The sequence below is a fragment of the Amborella trichopoda genome, chromosome 13 (assembly GCF_054954075.1).
Source record: "Amborella trichopoda isolate Santa Cruz 75 chromosome 13, AtrichopodaSantaCruz75HAP2 v2.0, whole genome shotgun sequence".
NCBI lineage: Eukaryota > Viridiplantae > Streptophyta > Magnoliopsida > Amborellales > Amborellaceae > Amborella > Amborella trichopoda.
Genome location: NC_142348.1, coordinates 46804255 through 46826275, shown reverse-complemented (window position 1 = coordinate 46826275; position 22021 = coordinate 46804255). Strand labels below are relative to the sequence as shown.

The following is a 22021-nucleotide window of genomic DNA, read 5'->3' as shown; positions in this document are numbered from 1 at the left end:
AAAATAGATTTCAAGCACTGAAAATAATGAGTCATATAACACATATGAACCCTTTATTTTTAAGTGTTCATGAATCCATTGAAGTACGACACACTTCAAACTATGCTGAAAGATGCATTTCAATGCTGTCGAAAAGCTGTGCGATGACATTAAAATATATTGTTACCCGTAATTATGAAATTTGACGCTCCAAAATTGAGGTATATCTATAAACAATTTAAATTTTTTGAAAATAAATGGTCTCAATAATGCATCACAAGATGCACTATTTACATAACTTAATATCGTTTTTTTTTTTGCCATATCCATACATCTCGAGGTTGAGATTATCAATTTGAGAGTTTTTTTATTCCGGTGGTTTTGAGGTATACCTTACTAAAATAGCATAGGCCTTTGATCCCTCGTGAGCATATTATTTAGAAAAAATATTTAAGAGTTATTAGTTGGTCTAAGAACTATTTTTTAGGTGTAGTTTGTATAAGGCTAGGCTGTAATCAATCAAAGTAAGGCACACATTCAAATAGTGCCAAAAAGTGTTGTTTTAGTATAAAAAATCTTTGTGATAGTCAAAAATTGTATTTTTATCTCAAATTATAAAATTTAAAGATCTATTAACACTTGAAAATCCTAAAAATTGACAGTCTAAATAATACATTACAAGATGCACTATTTCCAAGATTTGAAATCTATTTTTCTTGACGTCCATACATTTTGAGGTGGAGATGATCTAATTGAGAGCTTTTTAGAATTGAAACAACCTCTTCTAGTGAATTTTTGTCGTGTGCCTTAATTTGATTGTTTAGGGCTTCACACTTTTATATAAACTTTCCCCCATTTATTTTTGAGAAATGATTTGACAGGGGCTGCAACCCAATAAAAATAAGTAAAGCCTCACTTTATAACTCATCGAAAATTGTAATTCAAGTATTGGAAAGCTTTGGTTTGAACATTATGATTGTGAAAAAAAAGAAGGATTTCAAGCTTTAAAAGTGATGTATATTGTAATATGTTTTTCATTTTGCCCTAAAAGTCAGTGTTCATAAATCCGCAAGATCTGTACTGTTTTTTTAGTTTAGAATTTCATAGTCGGTATTGGAAATTGATTTTAGAGCCATCATAGATATTTCCATTACTAAAAATGTTTTCCGAATGAGGATTTCAGGTGATGTTTTATTTTGTTTTCATAAAACCTAGGCGTTATAGAAACCTCATCCTTTATATTTTTGACGTGCAGAGGGCCATTAGTTGATAATTTTGAAGCACTCTCTTAATGACGAGTTCATGTCCGGAAGCATTTTCAAGAGAGCGAGAGGAGAGAGAGTTAGTGTCAATCCCTATTGAAAAACGTTGGCGATCTAACTGCTAATCGTCTGGTTAGATCGGAACCGGGGTATTAGTATTTTTATTTTTTTTAAAATTTATATAAATTCTCAAAAATAAAAAATTTGATTTGTAAAGTATTTTTTAATATTTTTTACATCATGATAAAAATTAAAAATTGTTTCGATGATTAATAATCATTTTTATATTTTTCTCATTTATTTTAAAAAATTTTAAAAATATTCCTAAACACAAATCGATTTTGTTAAAATTATTTTTTTCATTAAATTTTAACTTGATTTGAATGTGTATTGTTTTAATAATTCATTATATGCTTTTTATATTTTTAATATATTTTTTTATTTTTCAATACGTTTTTTAATAAAACGATCGAATCGAACTGTTTACCACTTAAACCGGTTGACGGCCTGTTAACCGTCGAGTTGGATCTTGCGAACACTGATGTGAATTCAGCGAACTTTTATTAGGTTAGAGAGAGAGAGAGAGAGAGAGTGTCAATTCAGCGAACTTTTATTAGGCTGGGGACATTTTGGAAAGTCTGTGGTTCTTTCTATGTATGAATTTATGAAGCAAAAGCCCGCAGTAGATGTAGTTTTCCGCTCTGCAGCTCTATGGCTCACTCCTGGAGGAGAGAGAAACCCTTCACTCGAAAGCTCCTCCTCCTCCTCCTCCCTCTCTCTCTCCTTCTCCTCCTCATCTTCCTTCTCCTCTCCTCCAACCCCAACACCAACACCCACACCATCCAATCACAGAACTCCCAAACCCTAACCCTAACCCCAATTCCTCCTTTTGATTGCCAAAAATGCCCACCATCTTCGCTGGTATTTGCGAACACAGTTGAGGGACTGAATTACCCTTTCCTCTACTCTCTAGCTGATCTTGGAATTCCTGAAAAACCCCATAGAAATATACTGAGAATGCTTAAGGGCAAGCCATTTAGGAAACCTGATATATCTGAGAAAATTCAGGAGATTTTGGATGGGGTGGGGGGCCAAATGGGAATTGTTGTGGACGTGGGGGCAAATGTGGGCATGGCGACCTTTGCAGCTACGGCCATGGGCTTTAGGGTTTTGGCTTTCGAACCAGTGACTGAGAATTTGCAGAGATTGTGTGATGGGGTTTTGTTGAATAGGGTTGGTTCTCAGGTCACCATTTTTGCCGCTGCTGCTTCTGACCGGCTTGGGAATATCACATTTCACAAGGTATCTCTCTCTAGTTCGCTTTCTCTCTCTTGTTTTATTGTTAATGGTTGTATAATTTTAGTTTCTTGGGTGAATAGTCATCTCTCTCCCCCGTAGTTTATTGATAGTTATACTCTTTCCAGTGTTGCATCATGGTTTGCTCTCTAGAAATAAAATTTTGTTGTTTGATTTTTGCTACATTCCTTTGTTTTTGGGTTTTAGCTTTTCCTTCGAACTTGTAGATTTTTGAACGATTTATTGGCTAATGCATAATCTGAGTCTTAATTTTGCTGAGGAAGAAGAGAACATAAAAATTAAATGTTAGAAGTTACAGGGGAAGCAATATTTAGGAATTACAACAGTATTTAGGACTTACATCCCATAAAGAGATCAGAAAATAGGAGAAATTGTTGTGTGAAAACCTAATCTATGTTTCAAAAATGGGGTTTTACCAGTTCTAGATTTGATTGGACGTAATGGCAAATTGGTAATCTATTTGGGATTGAATGGTTGATATTGTCGTTTCTTGAGGCAATGGAAAGGTCATGGTGCATCGGAAATAGTGATGTGATTTCCTCATAGCTATGCTACATAAATGGATACATGTGACATGGATGCAAGTATCAGCAACACCAATCTCAAAATTGGCCTTTTAGACGTTTGGTTGTAAGAATAAGTGGTGTTTGGTTGTAAGGAAAAGTGGTGGTGTTGAACATTAGGTGAAATTAAGCATTTTTATAGTGAAATTTAGAGAAACCATGGTTAAGAAGAAGTGTAGAGGTTTTGAAAGTATCACAAGTGCTATGTCCTTGGAGCGTCATCACGTATATCCATGTTACATAAGTTCAGGTTGCCTAAAATAGGAATGAGAATTTTATAGTGAGAACATAGAGAATATTAACTGCAATAACATATTTGGTTTCAGTATGGTTAGAATAGAAGAGAGCAGTTTTTAGGGGGGCTAAAATTGGTGAGTGAGGTTTGTTAGTATGATTAAAATAGGAATTATTGTTTCTTAATTGGGTAAGAGGGAATTGATGGGAGAGATCTGTTTTTGAGGATTTGATGAGATTTGTTAGTAAGCTTAAATAGGAAAGTGCAGGCCTTAAGTGGGGGAGAAAGGAGGAGAAGGAAGGGAATAATTTTAATGAAGAGAGAGAAAGAATTTGGAGGATGAAGGAGACAGAAAGCTGGAGTGCCTTTAGTAGAGAGGGACGAGAGGAAAAAGTTACAGCAAAATAGGAAACCTATTGATATAAACTTATAAAAGTCATGGCGCAAACAAAAGAAAGAAGGGAATATATGGAAGGAGGAGATAAACACACACTTAGGGCAGAGGAAATTACAGATTTTAAGTGATTTGGAATGAAGTATAAGAGAGAGCTTACAAGGAAGGAGAAAGAGGTTACGTGTGAGAGATTTTAGACCTTGGATAATAAAGTGAGATAGAAGGCAAGAAAGAGGTATAAATAAACAAGTAAAGTTTGCAGATATTTGAAGACGGGAGAGAGAAGGAAAATAATGACGGGAGCTTACATGAGAGGGAATAAAAGAAGAGCAAACTGCTTATTCTTAACAAAATCTGGAAACACTTCTCTTGCAATTTAAAAGACTGATGACTTAATTAACAAATAGGACCTGAACTTGATAATGGCCCATTTTAGGAATTGCCGAAGTAAAAAATTCTATGCTCCAGAGGGAGCATTTCCCCATTCACTCGCCTAGGTAAAACCCAATCTAAGAGTTGTTTTATGGCCCCAAATTTTAGGATGTAACCTTTTCAACCTATCGATCACCAATCTCAAAAGGAATTTTTTTTTTTTTGACATGCAGTTTATGTGCGTGAAAATGACATCCTAAGCTTGAACTGCAACCGTCCAATGTTTGGGCTATCAAACCTCTGAGTTTAATAACTCAAAATCCAAGTTCTTGTTATTTTCCTTTCTTTTTTCTTTTTTTCTAATTTTATTTTGTATTTTAATAACCATCTCTGCTGATTCTCAGGTGGATCCCAAAATTTGAGATCGAAAAAATCTTCTTGGTAGCTCTTTCACCCGAGGGAGTAAGTGTACACAATATGTTCCCGTTGGAGCATGGTGTACACTCATTATTAAAATTAAGTATCAAAGTACTTCCATCCCAAAATTTACAGTGTTAACCTTTTCTTTTGTCAACAATATTGGGTTTCAAAGGATAGTGTCTACAATGTTTATATTCAAGTTTGACAATAATGTTAACCATCATCCTAGTCCTCTTTTTGGCGGTGGGGGTTTGAGAAGTGAAATTGTAAAAGATCTCAAATAATTGAGATAAGGCTTGTCGCTTGGATGATGATGAAATTGTAGAAGATCCACTATGAGGCAACTTGGCCTTTTCCTGGTTTTTTTCTTGGCTGAAGGCTGAAGATGCCTCTCATGTGGCTTTAGTTCCTAATGATGGCATCAATCTACACAAAATTTGAAAGAATCGTAATCTCTTCAAACATTGTTTAGCACTCTGAAAATCTTAGAAACTAGTTTTGATATTTAGGAGGTGTAGCTTATATAAGTTTTCTAATACCTCTCTGATGACTTGAAAAACTGGGGACTTTGACTCTGACGTATCTAATGTGACTTATTTTTTAAAAATTCCCTTTGGCTTGTGGATGATTTTTTAGTTAATTATTTGGTTCACTAGGCTTCTCTTCAAACTAATTGCAGCACTCATTTATCACTGTAACAGTTGGTTGGGAGGCTGGATAATAGTGCTGTTTCAGCAAGTGGCGCAAAGTTGGCCTTTAAATCGAATGAGGAAATTGCTGTGGAGGTGGCATCAATCCCTCTGGATTCAGTGATCTCTGATACACAACCAGTTCTATTACTCAAAATCGATGTCCAAGGTTGGGAATACCATGTTTTGAGAGGGGCATCAAAATTGCTCTCTCGAAAGGCTGGAAATGCCCCTTATCTCATTTATGAAGAAGATGAGAGGCTACTACAGGCAAGCAATAGCAGCAAGAGTGAGATTCGAGAGTTCTTGGCAAGTGTTGGTTATCACCATTGTGAGGAGCATGGTACGGATGCTCATTGTAAGAAGGATTAGATGTGCCAAGTCATGGGTCATGACCACAGTTTTGGTAATCTTTTGCTCTTTCTTTATTTGCAAGAGCTTTCCTTTTGCACATAATATTTTGTGAGATTTTGACCGGTGCCCAAGAAGAGTCATGAGAAAAGAATTGGCACATAAAATGTTTTGTATAATTGCAAACGTTTCAACAATTTTTTTGCAGGAAGGTCTTTGAAACGAAGTTTGGATTTTCTCTCTCTCTTTTGTTGAGATGAATTTTTTTTCTGTAGCGTCATTCTAGTTGAACCTTGAAGTTCTTTGTGGTCTTTTCTTCTCTCTTTTTGTGTTGATCTGCTTGACTTTTTACATGGTTTTCATATCTTTCTCTGTTTTTTATATGATCTTCTTACTTCTTGTTTTTTATTTGTTATTTTTGAGCTTTTAGGCTTGAAAGGGATGACGGATAGGCTTTGACTTTCGAATTCTTGACCTCCTTTCTTTTCTTGTTTTTTGATTAACACTCTATTTTATTTGATCTCCAAAGCAATGACAAATCGTTCAATTATTTTGAGGAAATCTTTTCATGTTGAAATGAAATATAACTATGATGTCATTTGTAAATGTTACCTTGTTTAACTTTCCCTTGACAAACCACAATGCATGCATTTGCATATCCATGCACATGGGGCTCAAGATGCAGAACAAGCACCTGCATACTCGCTAATCATGATCGGGGTTGCTTTTATCCACTGAATTGTGCAAATGTGCCGTATTTCTCACCTGATCAATGCAGTGGTATGTAATCAATGCTACTCAATTTATGGTTAGATGTTCAACATACAAACTCATCATTAGTTTATCTGCTGTATGGGAAGGCCTTGAAGTTGATGGATTTTTTTTTTTTTTTTTTAACAGTTAAATTTAATGCAATTTATCTGTAAAAAATAAGATGAAATTTGGTTAAATTAGATGTTGATTTTGTTAAGAATGGTTGTTTTTTTCATTATATGGGAACATGTTTGGTGGATGAGTGGTATGTTTCAAAGGTTGAAGCCCTTTTATTCATCATGACTTACATAGTTCTCTTTCTTTTGATAGGTTAGGTTATCTAGGCCTAGTTTTATTGCACTCAATCTGTATGTTGCTTTATACTTGCGGTGGATAACTGCATAATGGGTCGATATAGATCGTTAATTGCCTATCCGGATTAGATTTGGTAATTCACTGGGACAATTCTCCCCTAGAATAGGAAATCAGCCTTGTTCTCTTTGTTGGAACCTGTATTTCTGTATAATTGGGTCTTAAGCCCTCGTAGAAGATGTATTATTAAGCTCATCAAAGATGTGAACAAGAGTTCTAATTTATGGGGTTACAAAACTGTGTACTATTAAAGAAGCTAACTTATGCAATGAACCACTTTTCTATTATACGTATATATAAAATGAATGAAAATATTGTTCCAAAAAATAAGTGTAGGTTTTTTGATTTCTACATTCTCCTTCAAACTCAAGATAAGTTAAACGAGAGCAACTTGAGTTTGGACAATTAAAGGCTGGTCTTAAAAACAAATATTAAACAAAAAAAGCTTGAGCAACTGTAAATTAGCGATCAGAAACTGACGTCTTGAATAGAGTAGTCTTGCATAACAGCAAATCAACACGTCTCAAACAAAGCAGTCTCATATAACAACAAATCAATAGGCCTTTGGAATAGACAAGATCGAGTAACGAAAAAAAACTCGACCATCACACAGGATGAAATAATGAAAAACTCCATCATCCAATAAGATTTGAGTAAATGAAAAATTCAATCATTAAACATGATCGAGTAACGGCCAACTCAATCATCAAATGGGATCAAGCAACGAAAATTTTTATCATCAACCAGGTTTGAGAAATTCAAGACAAAAGCAAAACAAAACAAAAAACAAAAACACGAAGACATGGAGAAAAGGATGGTTGACGCAAGAAGATGAAAACAAAAAAAAAGCAAGAAAAAAAAAAAAACCAAATTTGTACGAGATTACAAGGTCTTAATCAATAGAGACAGAACTTTGATACTATGTTAGAAACTGTATTTCTGTATGATTGAATTTTAAGCCCCTCATAGAAGATGTATTATTAAAGCTTATCAAAAATGTGAACAAGAACCCTAATTTATAGGATTACAAAACTGTATACTACCAAAGAAACTAACCTATGCAATGAACCATCTTTTTAATATGGATACATATAAAAGAATGGAAAATATTGTTCCAAAAAATAAGTGCAGGTAAAAGTCTTATAGGAGTTGTATAAGCGCAAGAAGAAAGTGCACTATTCCCTTTCTATATCAAGGGAAAAGTTTGTATAAGGTTGTAACCTTAAACTGTTGAGGAAAGGTTAATCTAAAAAATCCTACAGTGGAGATTGTTCCCACATAGGAGAACCCTCGAACTGATCGTCTCGACCTTGAGTTGAATGGACATGAAGAAAAAAGAAAATTTTAAGTTCCAAAAATAGTACATCTTATAAAAAGTTATCTAGACCGTATGTTTTCAAGATTTTTAAATGTTTATTAATCTGCTCGATCTGTACCATTTCTTAAATTTTAAATTTTCTAACTGAAGAGAAAAAGAGATTTTGAAACCATCATAAGATTTTCAATGCCGAAACGACATCTCTAAGTAGATTTTATAGGTGCACCTGACTTCAATAGTATAAGGAGGCAACCTTATACAAACCTCACCTGTAAAGGATGAAATTTCTTTAAAGCCTAGGCTTTATAAAAACAAAATAAAGACTCACCCCAAGCTCTCCTCTAAAAAGCAGGCATTAGAAATCTCCATGATGGATCTAAATCAACTTTCAATACCAATAATAAAATTTGAAACTAACAAAGAGGTACAGATCTTGGGCAAATATGTGAACACTTATTTTCAGGGTGAAGTAGATGGTCTAAGATAATTTGTTACAATATACACAATTTTAGAGCTTAAAATTCTAATTTTTTTTTCACAACTAATATGTTCAAGCTGGGATGGTTGATGTAAAGGCTTTCCGAATACTTGAATTATAATTTTCGATGAATTATGAGGTGAAGCCTTACCTATTTTGATAGAGCTGCAACCCTATCAAACCATTTTCCATGAGTAAGTAGTTAGTTCTTACTAGATGATATTTACTTTTGGAAGAGAAGAGATAGTTCATGTTATGAAATTAGGAATATTTGGGTGTACATGAATCTTTCTCAGAATGACCAAAATAGTTTTTTGTAATTTTGGGGCAATTGCTATTTATTACTTTGGTGTCGTATGAAAATGAAAAATTTTCTTCCTTCTTGTGGAGTATTTCATGACCAGAAGTGGTTTACTAGTATTGAAATAGTGAGCTTCTCAGGGCCATTGTAGAGTTTTTAGTTTGCTTAGAAAGTCTTGTTTTGTAGTGGCATGTGACTCTAGTTCTCATTCTGGGGCCCTTTTTTCTTTTTCTTTTGGAAAATCGAGATGTGCTCTTGACTCCAATCGTCTATTTAGTTTTGAAAGAAAGAATTTCAAATCAACGATGAGGTAGGAATCGGGCTGGGTTGACCCAGACTCTGGAAGACTCTAGTAATATTAATATATATATATATATATATATATATATATATATATATATATATATATATATATATATATATATATATATATATATATATATATATATATATGGGAAAAGTTTATATAAAGTTGCAACCTTAAAATGTAGAATCACATATGCACCTCAAAAAGCTATCGGAAATGTTGTTTTAATGTTGAATAGATCATCTAATCGATCATCTCGACATTGAGATGTATGAATATGAAAAAAAAAAATTTTGAGTCCCAAAAATAATGCATCTTACAACACATTATCTGGACCGTTCATTTTCAAAATTTCATATATTTATAGATCGACTTGATTTTAACCATTTTGGAATTTAAAATTTTCTAATTAGGTAAGAAAATAGATTTTACTAAGAAATTTTTATCACAAAATTACATGTTATGAGAAAATTTTAAGGTGCGCCTTAATTGGATTGTTTAAGGTTGTAACTTCATAGAAACCGGACCATATATATATATATATATATATATATATATATATATATATATATATATATATATATATATGGGTGTGGTTTGTATAAGGCCGAGGCCCTAGGACCAAAACAATCAAAGTAAAGTGCACCTCTAAATAGTGCTGAAATATGTTTTTTTACTATGAGAAATTTTTATGATGGTCTGAGAGTTTATTTTCATGCCTAATTATAAAATTTAAAGATTAAAAAATGCTGTAGATCGAGCAGATCCATCAATAATTAAAAATATTGAAAATTAACTATCTAGGTAATATACTACATGATGCACTATTTCCAATATTTAAAGTTTATTTTTTCTCATGTGCATACATCCTGAGGTTGATATGATTGAATTGAGGGATTTTCAGCATTGAAATAATATCTTCTATTAAATTTTTGAGGTGCATCTTAATTTGATTGTTTAATGCCTCACTCTTATATAAACTTTTTTCATATATAGCCCGAGACCTAAACTTAGTATAGATTAGATATGTTTCCTATGACTTGGGCTTGGTGACCCTAGTCTGGGTCCAGCTAGGGTCCAATTGGGTTGATGCTGGGTTGGGACAACCCTAACCCAATCCAACCTATTAGGACCCCTGTATATGGAATTATGGACTTTGTTGAGCTTTTATAGATTTCAGACATAGTGTGAACCGAAGTGAAATTTATCTCACATTGCGTCTAGAGACAAGTTCTATCAATAGGGTATTTCAATGTTTTAAAACTCTGCGATTTGGATAAGGAACCGTTAATATGAATTGGCAGTTGGCTTAGACCAACTTGGTTTCTCGTTAAAATTGAGAATCAACTTGGTTCCCATAGACTCGCTGGGTTCTGTTAGAGAACGGAGCCAGTCTATTGGGGAACTAGGTGATATGGGCTGACCGGATTGCTTAGTTCACATATTATATTATTATATTATTTTTAAATTTTTTTTTTTTTTTTTTGGGGATTGATACTTTTTTTTGAGAGAAATTCCATAACTTTATTGAGTTAAAGGGAAATTACAGAATTGGAAACAACAATCTCATAAAGATTGGAACCTCTTTTGGCAAGAGTATCAACCAAAACATTGGCTTCCTTAAAAACAGGAACAAATGAAAAAGGAAAGGATAATGAGAGATCTAAGATCCGGCAAAGAAGCGTCTTTAACTCCCAAGGAACCTTCTGTTCACCTTTGCACGCCTTGATCACATTTAAAGAGTCACCATCAAGAATACATTGGTTACCTGGATTTCTATAAAAAGAAAAGCGTAAGCCAAAAAAGAGGGCATAAAGTTCCGCATAATTTACAGTTCGCATGCCTAATAGACCAGCATAAGACAAGACGACATTTCCATACCAATCATGAAGCACACCACCAAAGCCTGCTGGCCTAGGGTTCCCCAAAGAGCTGCTATCACAGTTAAGCTTATATATTCCTTCTGAAAGGGCCACCCACTTACCTTTAAGTCAGTATTTCCTGAAGCCTAATTGGTACTTACACTAGAGAATTCATCCTCGCTTATCCAGATGGCTGGTTTACCTGATCGATATGGGTTTTAAAACTCAGGGATATTTCCTTGGCTCTATGAGGTGCTTGATATAGAGACATTTGGGGTTTTCTAGGAACTTCCAATTTTTGTGAATTCTTAAAAAGAAATTTGTTTCATGCGGGATGGACCAAATTTCTACAATATGTGGTCCTAAGGTATAAAGCATCCATCTTAAAGATGGATGCATATAGGGGTCCATCTAAAAACAATTGAAATTAACAGTTCAAATGTTTTCTAAATATAATAATTATTTTTAATTTTTAAATTTTATTTATTTTTCATATTCATAATCTCCATGTTAAGGGTGACATGTTCTTAAAAATTAAATAAAAAAATTCATCTCCAAAATAGATTTTAAGAGGTGACTCATTTTTACATGGACTCATATAAACAGTGTCCGTCTTAAAACGTTTGGTCTAAAGACATCTTTTTGTGGTCGAACTTTGATTAACCTTTCATTGTGGTTACGATAAAGAATAGATATATTTATGAATGTGGTCATATGTGTTTTCGTGAAGATTAGTCTCTGATGCCTTTGTGCTTTTGCCGAGCCTCTCTCTTTTAAGATAGGTATTGGGACATGTTTATCATACTCTATCGTTTAAGCGGCCAATAGCGTTTTCACTGCTGTTAAGCCTGGTCCCATACTTAATGTACTGTAATATTCAGTCTGGTCATTACTTTATACTCATTACGTTAATACATAAGGCTATTTTGATAAAAAAAAAAATCAAAATTGAAAAAAAAAAAAAATGTGGACGAAGTTTATGAAAGTTAATTTTTTTTTTAATTAGATAAAAATTAAAGTATGCTTCTGATAATTTGTCATAGAAAATTCTTAAAATCTATGATACATCTCTAGCCATCCAATTTAACTTTTAATTGTTAGAAATAATTGTGACATCCTTAAAACAAAGATATTTAATAGTATACAATCCCAAAAGCAAATAATCTAAGGGTGAGGTTTGTAGAAGGTTGTCTCATTATATTGTACAAATAAGGCGTGCCAATAAAATTTACCCAGATATGTCGTTTCAATGTCAAAAACCTTATGATAGCTCAAAAATATCTTTCCATCCTCAGTTATCAAATTCAAAATTTTAAAAATTACACAAATCGAGTAAATCAAGAAAATTGGTTGTCAAAGATAACTAGTTACAAGATGCATTATTTTTTGAACTTAAATTTTTTTTTTTCTTCATGTCTAATCATCTCGATGTCAAGATGATCACTTGGAGCGTTCTCCAATGCGGGAACACTCTCCTCGGTAGGATTTTTGAGGTGCACCTTACTTCAACATTATAAGGTTGCATCCTTGTATAAACCTTTTCTTTGCTTCAACAACAGTATAAGGTTACATCCTTACATAAACTTTTTCCTAAGTATAATAGTGTGCAATATTAATTGGGTGGTGTTCGTATAGAGCAAATGCTCTAAACAATCAAAGTAAAGCGCACCTTCAAGTAGTGTCGAGAAATATGGTTTCAATATTGAAAATTTTGTGATACCCTTAAAATATATTTTCATCTTAACTTATAAAGTTTAAAGCTTCAAAAATAATGTAGATCAATCATTTCTATTAAAATCATGAAAATTAACGGTTCAAAAATGTATTACAAGTTGCACTATTTCCAAATCTTAAAATTCATTTTTTTCTCATGTCCATGCATCTTGATGTCAAGATGATCGATTTGAGGATATTTGAGCATCAAAACAATATATTGTAGTGAAAATTTTGAGGTAGGCTCTAACTTGATTGTTTAGAGCCTCGGCTCTATATAAACTTTTTTCAAAACAAATGGCATTTGAAAGTAAAGGAAAATTGTTTCAGGCTGGACCCATGACTACATATACCGTAAAAAAAGTGTAAAGCATCAATCTTAAATATAGATGCAAGCAAGTGTTCCATCTAAAACCCATGGAAACTAACTATTTAAATATTTTCTCTCTAAAATTATTATATCTAGTTTTTAAAATTATTTTAATGTTTTATATTCATGATTTCCAAATATTTTCTCTCTAAAATTATTATTTCTAGTTTTTAAAATTATTTTAATTTTTTATATTCATGATTTCCAAGTTAGAAATTACATATTTTTAAAATTAAAATCCAAAAATCTATCTCAAAAATAAATTTATTAATAAACCCGTATTTCTATATATGCGGGCTTGGCTTGGCCGCATAAAAACCGGGCCAGTAAAAAAAGAGTGTCCTTGTATGCCATTCCTTTTCGAAACTATTTTCATTTTCAGCCCAACGACTCATTCAAATACGGACAAAGCACCACGTGTCAAAAAGATAATCGAACACGTGGCCGATTTTGTATATACGATATTTCCTTTTGCTATTTTAATATTCCGAAAGCTCAAAAAAGTGTTTTTTTAAGAGCATATTCGATGCGGTCTTGCTTCAAAATCAGGCGAACACATGGCGGGAATCGACTTCTCACAAATGTTTTGCTACTGAAATTCTTACTGAAAAAACCCGGCCCTGCTGTTAAACCCTAGAAATTTGCTTCCATTTTTATCACTGATTAACCCTTGAATTTTTCTCTGATTTACCGTATTAGATCCTTCTTATTTGATCGATTTCTCAGAGTGGACTTCAAAGTCTTGCTCATAAGCTTTAGCCTAAACCTAGCCCTAGATTTTGCTTTGATTTCTCATCTCAAATCCTGCTTCTCTGATCAATTTCTCAGAGTAAGCTTTAAATTCTTGCTCAAAAGCCCTCGAAACCTAACCCTACTGTTTGCTCTGATATCTCATATCTAAACCTTTTTGTCTGTTCAGAAAACTTCAATTTGCTGCTCATAGACCTCAGATCTTGACCTGACACTAACTCTGAAATTCTAGTTGAAAATCCAAAATTCCAACCCTGTAACATAGAGAAACCCCTTGTGTGTGAGGAGGTTCAGACGATACGTTAAAGAGAGAAAAGGATCGTAATTTTTTTTAAAAACAAAGGTCTTTGGGGCAATCTGCCATGGATTTGAGGGAATCAATCCACAGCCAGAGCGGCTTCTCATTGGAACTCTTGAAACTGGTGTCTTTAGACGAAGCCAAGGATTCAAACTTTGTATTTTCCCCTTTGACCATTCATGTGGTTTTGAGCTTGATCGCTTCTGGTTCGAGTGGGAAAACCCTAGATCAGATCACCTCTTGTCTTAGATCGAAGAAAGTAGATGATCTGAATGCTCTTTCAGCTCAGTTGATCGATCTCATACTTGTTGATGGGAGCGCTAGTGGAGGACCTCAGTTGTCCTTCGTTAATGGAGTTTGGGTTGATAAGAGTTACAGTCTTAAGGCTGGATTTCTTAACACGGTGAATTCGATTTACAAGACTAGCCCTAAGCCCGCAACTTTCCAGGAAAAAGTAAGGATTGATGGTTATAATATTCTCTCGTGTATTTGCTGATTTGTATGTGTATGATATGTAAGCAACGCATATTTTTTTGTTTATTTCCGTCGTTTTATGCTGAGAAAATGCTTGCCACTCTCTGCATCTCCGCTGTCTCTCTCAGAGGTAAGGATTGATGGTTTTACTATTCTCTCGTGTATTTGCTGATTTGTATGTGCATGGTTTGTATGCATTGCATAATTTTGTTCATTTCGATAGTTTTATGCTGAGAAAATGCTGCCTCTCTCTCTCGCTCTCTTATATATGCTGATTTGTACGTGTATGGTTTGTATGCAATGCATAATTTTTTGTTCATTTCCATAGTTTTATGCTGAGAAAATTCCTTTCTCTCTCTCTCTCTCTCTCTCTCTCTCTCTCTCTCTCTCTCTCTCTCTCACCCGAAGGTCTTTAGAAATCTGGAAACACATTCCTTTCAACTATGTAATCCTGTTTTTTTTGGATGGTGTTAAATTTGGGTCTCCCTTCGTTGTCCCTTCCCATCTTTCTTGGGATTTGGGAATAACCAGAGCAAGTTGAATTTTATGTTACTTTGGTCGCAGTCCTTCTCTGCTATCCTCTACATTTGCCAACTTGCCGTGATACTTTGATCGCAGTCCTTCTCCATTTACCATCTTGGTGGTGAATTTGAGCCTCTGTGTGTGTGTGACACACGCATGCGTGCACACATGCAGGCCTAACCCATAACCCATAACCCAAATCTTTTGCCAATCATGAATTTCATTTCATGTTTTATCTTTTACCAATTGTGATAATAATGATATTTGATCCTGTTGATGGAACCTTTTCTTATGTTAGTTTTTGTTTGTTCTACTTTCATTGTATAATGATGATGATGGAAATGATGGTAATTATTATGATGATGATTGTTGATAACATGTGATAATATAGGCTAATGAAGTAAGAGGTGAAGTGAATTCATGGGCTGAAAGTGAGACCAAGGGACTCATCAAAGAGCTTCTCCCTCCAGGATCCGTCGATGCCACAACAAGGCTCATACTCTCAAATGCCCTCTACTTCAAGGGAACTTGGACTGAGAAATTTGACCAATCCAAAACCCAGGACGGCACGTTCCATTTACTCAATGGATCCTCAGTTCAAGTCCCCTTCATGACCAGCAAGAAGAAACAATTTGTTAGTGCTTATGAAGGAGTCAAGGTCCTTAGGCTCCCCTATCAGCAAGGTGAGGACAAGAGGCAATTCGCCATGTATATCCTTCTCCCTGATGAGAGAGATGGCTTGCATAAACTACTTGAGAAGCTGGGTTCTTCTGGTTCTGAGTTTTTAAATCAACACTTACCCATTCAGTCAGTTCAAGTGGGTAAATTCAAGCTCCCAAGGTTCAAAATTTCTTATGGGTTTGAAGTTTCTGGGGCTCTGAAGAAGTTAGGCCTGGTCTTACCATTCTCTGACCAAGCTGAATTATCGGAGATGGTGGATTCGTCTGCGGGCCACAATTTGAGTGTTTCTAGTGTATTTCACAAGTCTTTTATTGAGGTCAATGAGGAAGGGACTGAAGCTGCTGCTGCCTCTGCTGCTGTGATAATACTCAGAGCAATGGCTCGGCCCATCGACTTTGTGGCTGATCACCCATTCATGTTTTTGATAAGAGAAGATATGACCGGGGTTGTGCTTTTTGTAGGGCACATGTTTAATCCCCATCTATCTGGTTAATATCAATTACAAACATCCATTCTAGTTTCTCCTTGTAGAAGTATTATATGTTGGTTAGAGAAGATCAGCGGTGCCTTTTATGTTGCTTTTTTATGTAAAATTTTTGAATATTTTGTTTGCATGTTGGAGGTGATATAAAGTCTTTTATTGCTGCAATTGTAATGTTGTAGTCTTGTATAATTGTTGAATTGTTCTCTTTTACAGGGCTGTCGACCATTTTGGTGTGTACACCGTCTAAATCAGTCAGGTCGCTTACATTTTGGTATTAGTTGAGAATGTGTTTTGTATGTGCATTAAATTCATTAAGCAATTTAAAATTAAAAAATCAGCATATATATATATATAGAAAAACACTACGCAACGCCTATAGGGGAAAATAAACAGTGATTTCGCTTACTTTCATCACCGTCCAAAGTTCATCGCGCGGTCACGATTGTCTGGTAGTGTTTCATTTTTTATTTTTTTTCTACAAATCGGAATGACTTGAAATTTGAAGTGAGTATTCATAAAAAGTAGGGGAATCTTCGACAAATAAAAAAAAAAAAATTTTACATGAAAAAATTGACCAATATACCCTTAAAAATTTTGGTCAATTTTTTTTTTGCAGATAATTTTTTTTATATTTTTATTAAATGCACTTCAGTAAGATGTACTTTCCCTCCAAATTTCAGGTCATTCCGATTTGTAGAAAAAAAAATAAAAAATAAAATACTACCGGATAATCGTGACTGCGCGATGAACTTTGGACGGTGATGAGGGTAGGCAAAATCACTATTCATTTTCGATTATAGGCATTGGGAAGACTTTTTCATATATATATATATATATATATATATATGTGTGTGTGTGTGTGTGCGTGTTGAGATTAGCCCACTAGCTCATATGAACATATGCGTTCATATGAGCCCAATGGCCCAGATTGAATCTGGGTCACTGACGGTCACGACTTTATTTCGTATTTGAATTTTAAATTTTTTTCTACAAATCCAAATAACTTGAAATTTTAGGCGCATGTTCTTCCAAAATAGGATAATCTAATAAAAATATCAAAAAAATAATTTACAAGAAATAAATTGACCAAAATACCCCGAAAAAATGTTGGAGGTATTTTGGTCAATTTATTTATTGTGAATTATTTTTTAAATATTTTTATTTTGTGTGTCTTGATGAGAAGAATGGATGACTAAATTTCAAGTTATTTGGATTTGTATAAAAAAAAATAAAATTCAAACACGAAATGAGGTTGTGACTATCAGATCGGTTCAGATTCAATCTGGACTGTTGGGCTCATATGTTCATATGAGCTAGTGGGTTAATCTCATCATTTTTCTATATATATATATATATATATATATATATATATCTATATGGAGCCGAATGGAGAATGGGCTCTTGGCAGAGTTGGTAGAAGTCTCACCAAGTCCCAAATTAACATTAAAAAAAATAATAAAGAAAAGATGGAGATCTCAAATTAATCCTTAAAAAAAAATTTCCTTTTGCTAATGCCATGAAGACAAAATTACTAAATTATGAAATTTTAAAGCTAAAAAAGTTAACTGTAAAAGTTAACTATATCCTTGAGTAAAAGAAATCCAACTATTATAAAACAAGATAATTTAAATTGGTTTTCACAATAGGAAGAAAAGTTTAAAAATAAATAGATAGTAAAATTTAGAGCAATCTTTATCACTGAACCAGATGTGTCCTATCCTTGACTGCAGACTAATATATGTATGTTAGATCTGACGAATGTCTAATTTTAAAAATACGGAACCTTAAATAAAAATTTACTACATAGTTTAGTCTGGCCTGGATTTTAACTATTTTGCCCATAGTGAATAATATTCCCAAAACAGAATCACAATTAACCAGGACTGGCTGTTACTGGTTCCAGCCGTCTAGTTTTGATTATGCTTAGTCGACAAAGAGTGAGGTGTTACAATCAAAGCGAAGGATGAGGAATTTCTTCATAATGGCCATTAGAAATGATCTATTTTATGGTTTCTCATTTGAGTTCCTTAGCTTGGAAATAAATCCCTTGCACATGATTCTGTTACTACTGAGCTCTATGATGAGGGAGGGAGGGTGCAGATTATTGAGCTTGCTTCCTTAGAACTTATTCTATGCTCTGAGTATGTGGGAAAGATTATTTGAAGTCCTGACTTACTTCTCCTTGAAGCTAGTCCTCCACTACACCTATGCATACCCTTTTTGGGTTGAATATTGGACCATGGTGTTGTGACTCATGCATCAAACTGATCTCGTTAGGCGGCTTAGAGTTCTTGCACGTTAGCGAACTCAAATTGATGATATTATTATAATGTTGTCGGTGAAGGACAGTTTTGGTTGGGCTTATTCTCTTTGAGATATCTGTTTCCGTTTAGAATAGATTTATTACCAGCACGGCTTCTCTCTAGAACTCCAGAAATTGGTCTTCTTAGAAGATGCAAATGATTCAAGAATTTCAAATTTTATTGTTGGTGTTGGAAATCGATTTTAGAGCCATCATGGATATTTCCGTTGCCGAAAGTACTTTCCAGACAAGGATTTGAGGTGAGATTTTATTTTGTTTTCATAGAACGTGGGTTTTATAGAAACTTCATACAATAATTTTGTTTCTATGTCCTCCAGTGATAAGATGCATGAAGAACTGATCCCATTATTATTCTTTTTAATTTCTCGCAGTCATGAGATGGATGCATTTCTTCACGAAATTTATGGATATTTAGGCTTATCTATTTACTAAATAGGCATAATATTTAATAGGGCCAGTTGAGTATCCAAACAAGGCTGTACATGCTATGTGGTCATTAGTACTTAGAATTTCACTGGTCCTGTTCGTTCAATATATATTCAAAGGTAATAGCTCAAATTTTGCAAGCAAGTATACACAAAATGTTGGCTTAGTTTTCACCATGACTGCACCTGTTAGAATTCTTGATGTTTTTAATGTATCCCCATCACCATCTTGTGTACCCAAACAGCTGCAACCATCCACTCACATTTTTAGATGTGTTTTGGTTTCCTATATCCCCTGTTCAAAGGATCTTCTTCTACAATCCCCTTGAACAAGAAACCAACTTCTCAGACTTGGTAGACAAGCTCAAGAATTCCCTTTCCATGGTCCTTGAGTACTTTACCCACTTGCCGGAAAAATCACACTATCGGCCGATTCCGACCACTTGGAGATTAATTACAAAGATGGAGTAGGGGTTGCATTCTATGTGGCTGAAACTGAAGCCGATTACAAAGTTCTTGTGACGAACTGTGTCGATGACACAACCATCTTCAAGTTGCTAGTCCCACCTCTGTCAGCTCTTTTCCCGGCTTCCATGGTGTCTGTACAGGCGGCAAGGTTTCCTAATGGTGGTCTATGCATAGGTGTGTCATTCAATCATGGAGCAGTGGATGGCTGAGGTTTCACCAGTTTTTTCAAGGCATGGGCAGAGGTTTGTAGGTCCAGGGGCCTCTCCTCCCACCCAAACCATGACCGCTCTGTGCTCCCGGATCCTGGCAGACTCAGTAAATGGTACATTGATTGGTACAAAATATCAAAGGAAGGAGTGGGCTTTGGCCTAGAATTCCCAAAGATGAACGGTTTAGTGTGAGCCACTTTCCTCATATGAGATGGCATTGCAAGGCTAAAGAGACAGGTTACAAGCAGCAAGGACAATGTCCTAGCCGTGCCCTCGACTTTTGCAGCCGTGTCGGTCCACATTTGGGTGTGTACCGTGAGAGTGAGGAATCTGGGGGACGACTCGATCCTGGTGTACGTATTTCCGGCTGCTTTTCGTTCTCAGCTGAAGCCCAAGGTAACAGAGCAATACTTCGGAAACAGTGTATAACCCTGTCTTGCAAAGGGGACTGGTCGGGAACTGAATGGGGAGGAGGCAATGGTTTGGGCTGCAGAGGCCATAGGAAATGTGATTCGCAAAGGGAGGGCCGATCCTCTAGGGGATGCCAAGACATGGCTGAGCTGGTTTACACAGCTTGTGGGGTCCTGGTACCTGTTGATGGCTGGATCCCCTAGGATCAGCATTTGCGAGATGGGTTTTGGATGGGGAAGGCTGAGGAGAGTGGAGGTGGTATCCATTGACAAGGAAGGAGGGATTGCTCTTGCAGTAGCACGAGAAGAAGAAGGTGGAGTTGAAGTTTCTCTCTCACTTCGTTCTTCAGAAATGCACGAGCTTGAGTCTCTCTTCTTTAAGGGCCTCAATGAGGCATAAGATTCCCTGATTTTCCTTTTGAGTTTTGACTTAGAATCTCTCAGTTATTCTACCTATAGCCTAGTTCTAAGGTGCTCAAAGCCTTAATGATCCAGTTATATTCGGGTGAATGCCCTAAATTATTTGGATGAGTGATTTGGGACCCTAAATTTTTTTCTAAAATATGAAATGCTCTGTTTATAGCAACCAATTTTTTTAATTTTTTCAAAAATGCCCCTTGGTCCGAGGATGTTCGGACCAAATTTTAATTTTTTTTTAGGTATGAGGATGGAATCATTGGACCAAGGAAAAACATGAAAACAATGTGGGTTAGACAGAGAGCATTTCATATTTTAGAAACAATTTTAGGGTCCGTAAATCACTCTATTTCAAATGGGAGTTTTTGAATGATTAGTTGCTCCATGCTTCTTATGGCATAAACATCATAAATTGCAAAGATGCTTTATTTTTTGGTGTTTCTATAGTCCAATTTAGAACAGTTGTAGGTGTATGAATCATATGAGGAATCTATAGGGTCCAAAATAAAAGCAAAACGTATGTGTTCCAAAAGTGCTGTTTAGTTTGGTTGACTGTCTTTGTTTTGCTCTCACGGGCAGAAGAGTATGCATCCACGGCTGCACCTACATACTTTTTCTTTTTGTGCGGTTTATATAAGGTGGTTGCAGTGTTTTGCACCATCTATTTTAGTTGGGTGGTATAGAACATTTCTTTTTGTTGGTGTCAAATTTGATTTTTTATGTCAGTTTAAAAAGAAGCCTCAAATCTACACGATCCTAATGAAGGACGGAGGCCGTATAGAGTAGGACAACATTATTTCTACAAATAAGATTGCAAACTTTATATAAACTTTATTCTTTTATAAACCTATGCAAATGAATGATCAACCTTAAAAAACAAACAAGTTAAAAATTTCTATGAGATCCATGGAACAGCATGAAAAAACAAAAATTCCCTGAAAAGTGCATACGGGCCGTCCAAATTTTGGATGGTTAGATGTATTATAGGACTCGAAAATCTTCTTTTGGTTTTTAATTCCCTCAAAAGTCCACACAGACCGTCGAATTCTCAGATGGTTAGATAGGTGGCCCAAATCTCTCTCATAGGCAATATGCGGATAATATATTGATCTTTTATGATGTTGATATTCAACAGGTTAACGTCATTTTAATCTTTTTGAGATGTTATGAGGTTATTTTGGGGTTAAAAGTTAATTTTTCGGTTACTTTGGGGCTAAAAGTTAATTTATCGAAAACATCTTAGATGGGTGTTGGATGCAATTCAAACCTAGTAAGATTGTTTGGCATTGAGGTTGGGTTGTGTGGTTGATAATTTTTCTATCAAATATTTGGGTATCGTGTTCTCCGATAGTAAACTACCAAGATCGATCTGAGATTCAGTTTTGAAGAGATTTCAAGTGAAATTAGATCTTTGGAAGACAAATTCTATTGAGACCGTTGGGATCATTGAATTTTTCGATCTTGGGAAAAGTCAATCGTAAAATTAAGATTTAATAGAATTAAC

The 22021-nt window shown here is 34.8% G+C and overlaps 2 protein-coding genes and 1 non-coding gene across 6 annotated transcripts; all 3 read left to right on the top strand.

The window, feature by feature from the left end:
• The first annotated feature begins 1884 nt into the window (after window positions 1–1884).
• On the top strand, window positions 1885–6552 carry LOC18438278 (FkbM family methyltransferase). Of its 4 annotated transcripts, none has more exons than XM_011626676.3 (3): window positions 1885–2543; window positions 5244–5637; window positions 6268–6552. In XM_011626676.3, the coding sequence occupies exons 1-2, from the start codon at window positions 1953–1955 to the stop codon at window positions 5601–5603; spliced, it is 951 nt and encodes a 316-aa protein (XP_011624978.1). In that variant the 5' UTR covers window positions 1885–1952; the 3' UTR covers window positions 5604–5637; window positions 6268–6552. The 4 variants fall into 4 exon arrangements, with proteins under 4 accessions (XP_011624978.1, XP_011624977.1, XP_020525612.1 ...); XM_011626675.3 differs by having other exon boundaries at window positions 6262–6552; XM_020669953.2 differs by having other exon boundaries at window positions 6240–6552.
• Window positions 6553–13626: 7074 nt separating this feature from the next.
• SERPIN1 (Serine protease inhibitor (SERPIN) family protein) lies at window positions 13627–16430 on the top strand. The gene is made up of 2 exons (XM_006848470.4): window positions 13627–14558; window positions 15492–16430. Exons 1-2 carry the CDS (start codon window positions 14169–14171, stop codon window positions 16272–16274), a joined length of 1173 nt encoding a protein of 390 aa, XP_006848533.1. The 5' UTR covers window positions 13627–14168; the 3' UTR covers window positions 16275–16430.
• Window positions 16431–19124: 2694 nt separating this feature from the next.
• Window positions 19125–20556, top strand: LOC18438293 (phenolic glucoside malonyltransferase 2). The gene is made up of 2 exons (XR_016048190.1): window positions 19125–19879; window positions 20135–20556. It is a non-coding gene; the product is annotated as a phenolic glucoside malonyltransferase 2 (transcript).
• The last annotated feature ends 1465 nt before the right edge of the window (window positions 20557–22021 follow it).

Excerpts from the sequence above, each read along its gene's own strand:
- LOC18438278 (XM_011626676.3), top strand. The coding sequence starts at position 1,953 with ATGGCTCACTCCTGGAGGAGAGAGAAACCCTTCACTCGAAAGCTCCTC. Across the intron at positions 2,544-5,243 it reads GGAATATCACATTTCACAAG|TTGGTTGGGAGGCTGGATAA; the intron begins GTATCTCTCTCT and ends TCACTGTAACAG.
- SERPIN1 (XM_006848470.4), top strand. The coding sequence starts at position 14,169 with ATGGATTTGAGGGAATCAATCCACAGCCAGAGCGGCTTCTCATTGGAA. Across the intron at positions 14,559-15,491 it reads CCGCAACTTTCCAGGAAAAA|GCTAATGAAGTAAGAGGTGA; the intron begins GTAAGGATTGAT and ends GTGATAATATAG.